At 46.7% G+C, this 10,200-nt stretch overlaps 1 protein-coding gene across 1 annotated transcript; it reads left to right on the forward strand.

Moving 5' to 3' along the window:
* The first annotated feature begins 550 nt into the window (after nucleotides 1-550).
* APRT (adenine phosphoribosyltransferase) lies at nucleotides 551-6,395 on the forward strand. Its single transcript, XM_083164180.1, has 5 exons — nucleotides 551-718; nucleotides 2,424-2,527; nucleotides 2,878-3,011; nucleotides 4,626-4,704; nucleotides 6,001-6,395. Exons 1-5 carry the CDS (start codon nucleotides 636-638, stop codon nucleotides 6,141-6,143), a joined length of 543 nt encoding a protein of 180 aa, XP_083020306.1. The 5' UTR covers nucleotides 551-635; the 3' UTR covers nucleotides 6,144-6,395.
* Nucleotides 6,396-10,200: the final 3,805 nt, after the last annotated feature.

The following is a 10,200-nucleotide window of genomic DNA, read 5'->3' on the forward strand; positions in this document are numbered from 1 at the left end:
TCATCACAAGCACTCCCCAAACATACCCCCCCCCCCCCCCACATACTCTCTGGCTGTCATCAAATGGGGGGGGGGGGGGGGGTTTCCGTCCTGCTGGGGGTGTCTTGTGGGGGGGGGGGAGCTAGTGATAGCTTTCACTAGAGACATGGGGAAGGGGAGATTACAGCCTCCCCGAGTGGTCCGGACTGTCTGGTTTTTGCTGCATGCCCGGACCATACATGGAGGCTTTATTCTCCCCCTCCTCCTCTCCCCGGTGACAGCTGTCACGTGAAGCCCCCCCCCCCCCCCCCCCCGGCCGGACACTACAAGCTCCGGACTGCAGATTTTGATGTCCGGTCCGGCTTTTACCCATACCCCTTTCTTGTACCCCGCCCCTCCCACACCACTATCCACTTCACACACACACAGCAGGATTAAGGAAGACACCTGGCTCAGGCTGTCACTACTGGCAGCAGCTGACCGGGACGCCTCCTCTCCTCCGAGTCTGTGCGTCCGCGACTCCGCGTCATGTGACTACTATCGCGGTCATATGACCCGGGGAGGCAGCGGCCGGGAAGCGACGAGTGTGTGCGGCTGCGCGACTAGCCATGCCCCACAGTGCCCACTGCCCACACTAGCACATCGTGCCCGTAGCAATGGCAGAGCAGGAGAAGGAGGCTCTGCTCCGCGCGTCCATCAGGGACTTCCCCGACTTCCCCTCCACCGGAATCTGCTTCAGGTGAGCCGGCTATCTGGCGGGGGTACGTTCCCTACTCACTCGCACAGCCCCCACGTGTAGCGGCAGGCAGGCGACTCCTCCACACTCCGAGAGGCTGATGTTCCTTGCGGTACTGACATCTGTGCTGTCTCCTGCACGTGGTGTGGATCATGGGGTTGACCCCCAGAAGTCGACATGCACAAGGTTGACCTATTAGTTTCACACATGAAAATCTTAACAACTAAAGTAATTTGTAATATAGATATAGATTACTAGTAAGCCCGCTCAATGCAAAAGCTTCGATAGCTAGTTGCCTCTGTGAGATAAAGTGATGCAGTTTTACTCGCTGCCAACAGATGGCAGTGTTTCAGAGACACACAGACACTAGTCATATATAGATGACTAGCTAAACCCGCTCAGAGCAAAAGCTTCGAAGGCTAGTCTGCTACCTTGTGATTGCCTCTGTATTTATGCATGTGTGAAAGAGATGTTGTTTCACTAGCTGCCAGCAGACGGCAGTGTTTCTGATACACACGGAAACTAGATATATATAGATATGTAGTGTTCCTTCTAGGAACTGGGCAGGGCAGTGCTGCTTGGGGGCAGCATAAAAAAGGTGGACCGGGCCCGCCGACGGCATCGATGTGGGTGGGTCTGGGCTGTGACATCACAAAAGGGGGCAGTATTAGCTGCCAATGTCACAAAAGGAGGCTGGCCGGACCCACCGACATCGCCAAAAGGGGGGAGGGCCCTGCCGAAGTCACTGTTGGGGAAGCGCCGGGCATCTACGGCGGCGCTGGGTGTCCCTGTGCTTATGGCAGGGACAGGCAGCAGGCTGTTTTAGCAGGGTGCTGCTAGAGGGGAAGGGTGCATTTTGCAGCACCACACTAAAATAGCCTAGCGTGAACACTAGATATGTATGCAGTACTATTTTTGTAGAAAAATAGGTCCAGGAACTCCGGTTCTGCGGATGGGTCGATTGAATAAAATTAGAACGAGATATTGTATTTAGAAATGAAGACGCTCGCAGGGGACTTTTAAAATAAAATCAATCTAATGGAAAGTACATTTTGGCCCAGATCAGGTTCGGGAACCCAGTTCCTGTTGATGTAATATTTAATAAGTGGTGCAGGAACAGAGGGGTAGATTTATTACCTGTCGATCAGGGGAATATGCGCTATCCCCGTGCCTTATGGCAGGGGATAGCGCTTCCCCCTGATCTATGACACCCGCTGAGCGGGTGTCTATCGTGTGGGGCAGGAGGCATAGCGCAGCTACGATATTTCGTGCTGCGCGCCTGCATCCTGCCCAATTTATGAACAGTCAGCATCGCTGACCGTTCTGCCGCCTGCAGCTATCGACTTGGACAGCTGCAGGCGGCGATGCCCTATGCCTACAGCAGGGACAGCGCTGTCCCTGCTGCTGGCTCTGAGCTGTGAGTAGCGAGATCCACGCATGTGTATTCCAGCCGGCCAGGGAGAAGCATACCGCGTGTTAACTGATGCGCTGTCAGCTGGAGGAGGCATCGCCAGAGGGGGGAGTTGGCGCTCCCCTGCTTCGGCGGCAAGATCTTAGTAGAACTTGTCGGTCTCACCTCCTGCTTCGCCTCGCTACTGAGGCGAAGCAGTAAGTGTTTTTAGCGCCGCTATATTAAATCTACCCTGTTCCTGCTGAAAAATAGCACTGTTTAAGATCTGCAATCATGTTTTATTTGCATTTTATTCAGGGATATAACCCCAGTGCTTAAGGACCCAAACGCCTTTTCTGCTGCAATTGACCTGTTTGAGAGCTACCTCCGGAAGAATCATGGAAAGTTTGATCTTATTGCTGGTAAGATAATTCTGTACCTGTGGGGTCTGTATCTTCTGGCTGCAAAATCAGACAATACAATGTTTTAAAATCCATTTATTTATGTCTATATAATCTGTAGTTGTAATCCTGTCCGAAACACACAACCTCCTTCTCCCGACCACTGGGAGTTGATACAAACACTGTTGCTAATTATCATCTATTTATACCAAATCAGAAAATGTCTCATTTAAATAAGTCAAACTAATGAAAGCAAATGCTTGATTGGCTGGTTTGTTACCTTTTGTTTTGTAGGTATAAAATCATGGCATATAAAAGACTCTTCCTATTGTGATGAAGACTGTTTACACTCATTTATTCCTTTCTTCCAGGCCTGGACTCCCGCGGGTTCCTCTTTGGCCCAGCGCTGGCACAAAGATTTGGAATTGGGTTTGTGCTGATTCGCAAAAAGGGGAAATTACCGGGTCCAACAGACTCTGTATCTTATGCGCTGGAATATGGAAAGGTACCTGTGTGCTGAGGCCTCATCCAAAGCCAACGGACAGCTAGTATTCCTAATGTTTCTGTGTGTGGTTCTAACATAGTAGTCTTGCATTGATTCATTATTAGTGGGCATGTTAGTGAATGTGTCCGTAAGATTGCCATGATCTAAATCGACAGTTACAGGATCAACCAGTCTTTGTAGAAGGCTTCTAGTTAGACGCTAAAGATGATCAACGGCGTCTAGATGGACAGTTTCAGGAGTTAGACGCAATCGGTAGATCGATGACAGGAGGCCGACAGTCACCAAGGGTTTTTCAGGGCTTTTTTTGGTGCGGCCCAACTTGGTTCGTATTTTACGATCCAAGTGGAAATAGAGTTAAATTATAATAGTGGCCGAAGCATGGCGAGCGCAGCAAGCCAAGCGAGGAGACGCTGCGCACATATACAGTGTCCACAGGGACCCCTTTGACACTCGCCACGGAAAAAAAAAAAATGTTGATGTGGTAACTGTTGACCTCGTCCATCGATCTACCGCTTGCGGCTAACTCCTGACACTGTCTATATGCAGTCCACTAACTAGGCATCTAACTAGTTACTGGTCGAGGGAGACATTATTGACTGTGTCCAGTAAAGGCCCCCATACATTAGGCCGACTTGTCCTAGGGACAAGTCAGACCCAATTTACCTGCGAGCCGCCCGGCAGCTCCCCGGGAGGCTCACATACAATTTGGCACTTGATGTGCCATTTTTTACATGGGATAAATCGCATGCAAAAAAAAAACCCGGGGAGCTGCAGGGCGGTGAGGAGTAGTGGGGGCGGGCAGCGGCAGTGGTGGGGGCGGGCAGCGGCGGTGGTGGGGGCGGGCAGCGGGTGCGGTGAGCGCTGCTGACCTGGCCGGGCAGTGTACTTACACATAGCAGCAGCGGGGACGGGACGCGTAGTGGCGGCTATTAGATTTTTAAAATACTTGTCAAATGACCGGCCGCTCTCTGATTGGCCGGAGAGCTCTCAGCCAATCAGAGAGCGGCCGGTCATTTGACAAGTATTTTAAAAATATAATAGCCGCCACTGCGCTGCCCGTCCCCGCTGCTGCTATGTGTAAGTACACTGCCCGGCCAGGTCAGTCAGCAGCACTCGCCGGCGCTCAGGGACCCGCTGCCCGCCCCACTACTCCCCCGGTGTCTGTATGCATATGCCTGTCAGGTGGCAGGCATATGCATACAGGGAGGTCGGACGTGATCGTATGTACAGACCGTCCGACCTCCCTGATCCGGTCCGATGCGCACGAGACCGCGCCTCGGATCAGATATCACACACCTACGATTTTTGGGCCGATTTCACCCGATTATCGGCACAAAGTGCCGAAATCGGATGAAATCGCCCCAAAATCGCATAGTGTATGGGGGCCTTAAGCCGTACCATAGTGAGGCTCGCCCCCCTCCCCCTCCTTATGTGATGACATCACATAAGCGATTGCAGCTGTAAGATGTGTGCTCTGTCCCTTTCTGTGTAGTGTGGGAAGAGTGTTGCTACTTTCGGACTAACACCCCAGGGAGGCAGCGTCCAGGAATTAACCTCTTGTTACTTTCCTGATAGGAGCTAAATAATTGTAATCAAAATCCATATCTTCTCCAGGCAGAGATTGAAATTCAGACTGATGCTGTGGCTCCTGGGCAGAAAGTTGTGATCATTGATGATTTACTGGCAACTGGAGGTAAAACAAAACATTAATAATGGTCTTCCTAATTGGTTGTGTTGCATTAATCCTCTCCCTTCCAGGGTGCCCTTGTAGGAATAAGTGGATAGGGTAGTAATAGCATACTTGGATAAGAAGTGAATTCAAAGCCAGAGGTAGGAAGCTCACTGTGATGGGCTAACACAGTAGTTCCCAACCCTGGTCCTCAAGTACCCCCAACAGTGCATGTTTTCCAGGTCACCAGACAGGTGCACTCATTATTCAGACACATTTTAAAAGATCCACAGGTGGAGCTAATTATGTCACTTGTGATTCTGTGTGAAGACCTGGAAACTGTGCACTGTTGGGGGTACTTGAGGACCAGGGTTGGGAACCACTGGACTAAAATGTAGCCAATAAATGAATTACAATGCTCACAGAGCCAGTCTAGCATGCAGCTAATGAGAGAATTGGAATGCTCAGATGGCTAGCCCAACATATGCAGCCAATGAGAGAATTGGAATGCTCACAGGGCTAGTGTACTATGCAGCCAATGAGAGAATTGGAATGCTCACAGGGCTAGCCCATGTAGCCAATCACAGAATTAGAATGCTTAAAGTGGAAATCAAATGTCCACACACATTGGCAGTTATTCAATGCGGCCGGCGAGGGGGTTAAACAGCAAGGATTGCAGAAAACCAGCGATCCTCGCTGTTTAACCCGCACCGGCCGCTCTATTCAATGTTCTGGGGAAATCCTCGACGGCGAGAATTTCCCAAAACAGCGAGACCCGCGACTAATGCAGAAAACTCGCTGTATTTAGCCGCGAGTCTCGCTGCTTCTGGAGCCGCATACGCCAATTCCCCCTCGCTCAAAAAATGGAGCGAGGGGAAATTGGCGTATGAAGGGGCTGCGTTGAATACTGTCAGGGTGAGTGGTGACAGCGAGCAGGAAAGTCTGCTCGCTGTCACCGCTCGCCCACAGCATTAAATACCTACAAGAGTCTATCACTCAGTCTATCACATCAGCTGGTATGGTTTTGGACTCTGAGGCATTGATAACATTATTGCTGTAGAATCTGCATCCTCAGAACAGAAATGCTAACCTCTGACACGATATAACTGTGCTAGTTAGTCACTCATTAAACTGTGCTAGTTAGTCACTCATTAATGTGTTTGCATGGAAGGATAATCTATGACAAAGAACAGACTTGTTATCTGTCTGCTTTGGCTTTTACACTGCAGTAGAAGCTATTGCCAGGGCCTGCAGTGACTAGTATGACCTGTACTTGGGCCTCTTTGTTACTAATAACGGCATCTGATTTATTGTGTACAGGTACAATGAGGGCAGCATGTGACCTGCTGAAAAGAAGAAATGCTGATATCTTGGCCTGCCTTGTGTTAATAGAACTTACATCGCTAAAAGGGGCAGACAAGCTGCAACCATACCCGGTCCGTTCCCTGCTGCAGTATGAATAGGAGACGAGGCACTGGACCCGTTGCAGTACTACTGTGCCACACATGCAATTATTGTGTGGAATGGATGCCTTTATGTATATTTAAATATTTGGAGGGTAAGCAAAACCAATAGGATTATACGTGCCTTTGCTCCCCGTAACTAAAAGCCACATCAAGACTTTACTTAGGAATACATATACTGCGAGATCAGTGGTCTGTGGCTGGTGCTCACAGAACGTGCACTGCAGGTAGCTGGTACTTCTGAATTATGCACCATTCATGGGATATTAACCCAAGCAGCATGGAGTAGTCACCTTACTGCCACCAGTATTTTCTGTGGTGGTCCTTTTTTTTTTTTTTTTTTTTTTTTTTGCATGAGTTCGGTTAGGTATAAAAAAAAATCCTGATTAAAATATTTTAATTGTATATATTTTTTTTTAAATGTTCAATTAATCAAATAAACCAAGCAACATGTAATAATACAAAGTTCTTTTCAAATACTGTGATATATTTAAATGTCTTGTCAGTGTCATTATAAATCATGGCAAACCTATGAAAGGAAAGAACCAGCGATGATAAGTTACAATAGTTGGTAATTGATTTGTAGATCTGAATAAGCCTACACATTAGGTGTATTGGATGATTTTAAAATGAAGTTAAACAGCTTTGTCAATACTCAGCATTTTCTAAACCAAATGTGGATATTATTTCTTCTGAAGCTGATACAACTGTTACCAGCTCCATTTCTGAACCAATGTTCATTTTCCACCAATCAAATTTTGCCACTTTTGAAACAACATTGTGGTCAAGAGGGCGGTAAACAGGGTTCCTTGGGACTTGACTAGTGTTGGTAGAAGGGTATTTAACTGGCAATTGGTATTGGATTTCTAGGATGGTTGACTGGATAAGATCTTGGTTGCGGGATAGAAAACAGAGTTGTAGTAAAAGGAGTATCATCACAGGAGGGTATTGTTACCAGTGGGGTACCCCAGGGAGCTGTACTTGGACCAGTGCTTTTTAATATCTATTGGTGACATTGCAAATGTAGACACACCAGGAGGGGTAAAACAAATGATTCATGATCTAGGTAGATTAGAGGAATGGTCAAGAGCATGAAAACTACATTTTAATGCAAAATCATGCAAAATCATGCACTTGAATGAAAAATGCAAAATCATGCACAAAAATCCAAAGACTAAATATAGTGTAAATGGCACTATAATGGAAATTACTGAGGAGAAGGATCAATATTTCAGGGGACTTAAAGGCAGGTAGGGAATGTAACAAAGCAATGAGGAAGGCAAGTCAGATGCTTGGTTGCACAGGGAGAGGTATCGGCAGTAAAAAGAACGAAGTAATAATGCCACTGTATAGGTCATTGGTATAGCCTCATCTGTTTCTAGTTCTGTATAAGTCAGTGATGGCTAACCTGGACACTCCAGCTGTTGCTGAACTACACATCCCAGAATGCCCTGCAGCAGTTTTAACATGGCCAAATAGTAAAACTGTAGCAGGGAATGCTGGGATGTGTAGTTCAACAACAGCTGGAGTATCAAGGTTAGCTATCACTGGTATAGGTCATCTAGAGTACTGTATTCAGTTCTGTATAGGTCACTGGTACGACCTCATCTAGAATAATGTGTCATGTTCTGTCTAGGTCATTGGTATGGTTCTGGAGGCCATATATCAAGAAGGATATAAATACATTAGAGACTGTATAAAGAAGGGCAACTAAAATGGTGCATGGCCTACATCACAAAACTTACCCGTAAAGATTAAAAGACCTTAATATGTATAGTTTAGAGCAGAAAAGGGGGGAAATTATAGAAACTTTCACATACAGTATATCAAGGGTTTTACCAAGATACAGGAGGGAGACATTCTTCACAGGAAGAGGAGCAACAGAACACGAGGACATGCACTGAAACTAGAGAGAGGAAGATTCTGGGGAAATTCGAGGAGAAATTACTTCACAGAAAGGGTAGTGGATAAGTGGAATAGCCTCCCATCAGAGGTAGATGCAAATACAGTAGAGCAATTTAAACATGCTTGGGATAGGCATATTGATATCCTTACAAAGAAATAAGTATTAAATATGGTTCAAGGTAACATGTTTAAAAAAAGGGGCAGACTAGATGGGCCAAGTGGTTCTTATCTGCCGTCAAATTCTGTTGTTTCAAACAAATACCCCAGTAACGTGGGTCTGTTAAGTGTGATTTAAAAAAAAAAAAATGAAAATCCGCACACCCTGGATGTCACGTTGGAAGCTAGTATATCATGTGTGTATGTCTGTAAAAGGAATGTGTGTCCAGCATTGCAGCTTTGGGTGTTTGATGTACAATGGCGAAGCTGGGACAGGCATTTGTATACCTACCCAACACCAAAACACCCCCATTGTAACTACAGGCTTAGGGGGATACTCAATCCCAGGTCACCACGTCCTGACCCTGGCCGTTCTCAGCCCACTCGCCTGTTATCTGGCAGATGAGATTCAATGTCTTGTGTGCCGAACGACAAAAAGGGGGCGTGTCTGCGGAAATGTATTCTTGAGATACTACGGCAGTGACCGCATTGGATAGACACCAGCCACTATTTCCCACATCGGAAATAGCGACGGTGGATTGAATAACCCCCCCTTAGCTTTTTACAGCTGTGTTTATACATACCTTCGAGACTTCACTAACCACATCTCTATACCCATTGTGAAAGGACTCCAGTGGCCCCTGCTGGATGAAAGAGAAATATGCAGTATAATGAAGGGTTTGGATTTAAGGTGTTGTCAGTGGTGGCGTGGATAGTGGGGGGTTTTAGGAACACATTCACACCAGCCATACAATACATCCGACACAGTAATGAGGACATGTGTTAACGGTAAACTGTAAATTTACTTATTAATCAATGAAAGACAAGAATTAATTACATATATAAACAATAATCAAGATAAGTAACAATAATAATGAGAATGAAAGAAGAAAAAAACCAAAAAAAAAAAAAAAGAGCATACAGAATATGGCCAAAGGGATTGTCAGCGCCCAAACTCTTCCTCCACATAAATTCTTGGAGGTACGACTCCCAAGTGTTGCCTGGAGATTCCTCTGTGCCGTTTGTTCCTCCATTTGCAGGCCCCCCACAGCTGCTTAAAGAGTTAGTTGGGGGTAGAGAAATTGTAATCAAGGAAGCAGACAAGGGTGGTAGCCTGTAATACAGGACAGACAGGACTACATTTGCGAGGCCCTCAGACAGTTGGAAGATCCAAGCTTCGGTACTTGTGTAATATCTGGGCGCCCGATGCGATTGATTGTATGCCTTAACTTAAGGCATACAATCAGATGCGATGGACGTGATTTTCCGGTAAAATCGCGTCACTCGATCACATCGCAACCAAATCGCATGCAAAGCGCAGCGAGGGGACGCGGATTACTTAAAATGTATTCCTCTTCCCCTTGCGGGCTCACTGCGCTCGTCACACTTCGGGCTCGGTGGCTCGCTGCGCTTGCCACGCTATATAAAATCAACTCTATGCCCACTTGGATAGTGGGGAAATGAACAGGACCATTTTAACCTTGAATCCAATGAAAAATCGCGTCGATCGCATTGCATGCGATTTGGTCGCGATGCGATCAACGCGATCTTTCCTACCCGATCAAAAATCGGGCGCCCAGATATTACACAAGTACCCAAGCTTCTATACCAAAATTTCCAGTGACCCCACAAATCTGTTCAAATCTCAACTATTCACTATATTGGATCAGGCGGCTGTGGAGGGGACCATATCCAGGGATGATTTTAAATTTATTTTTCCTGAACACCCAGTGGTGCCTATTTACTACCACCTCCCCAAAATACACAAGTCACTAGCAGCACCCCCGGGTAGACCAATTATTTCGTCCATTAATTCTTTAACCTCTGATCTCTTTTTTGTTGACTCTTTTCTACAGCCGAGGGTTTCAGGTCACACATTAGGGATACTACCACATTCCTTAAAATGATACGGGACGTTGTATGGAAAAATCCTTACAATTTTCTAACCCTCGATATCACAAGCCTCTATTCTAATATCCCACACGGCTTGGGACGC

The sequence above is a fragment of the Crinia signifera genome, chromosome 11, assembly GCF_055691185.1.
Source record: "Crinia signifera chromosome 11, ASM5569118v1, whole genome shotgun sequence".
NCBI classification, from domain to species: Eukaryota; Metazoa; Chordata; class Amphibia; order Anura; family Myobatrachidae; genus Crinia; species Crinia signifera.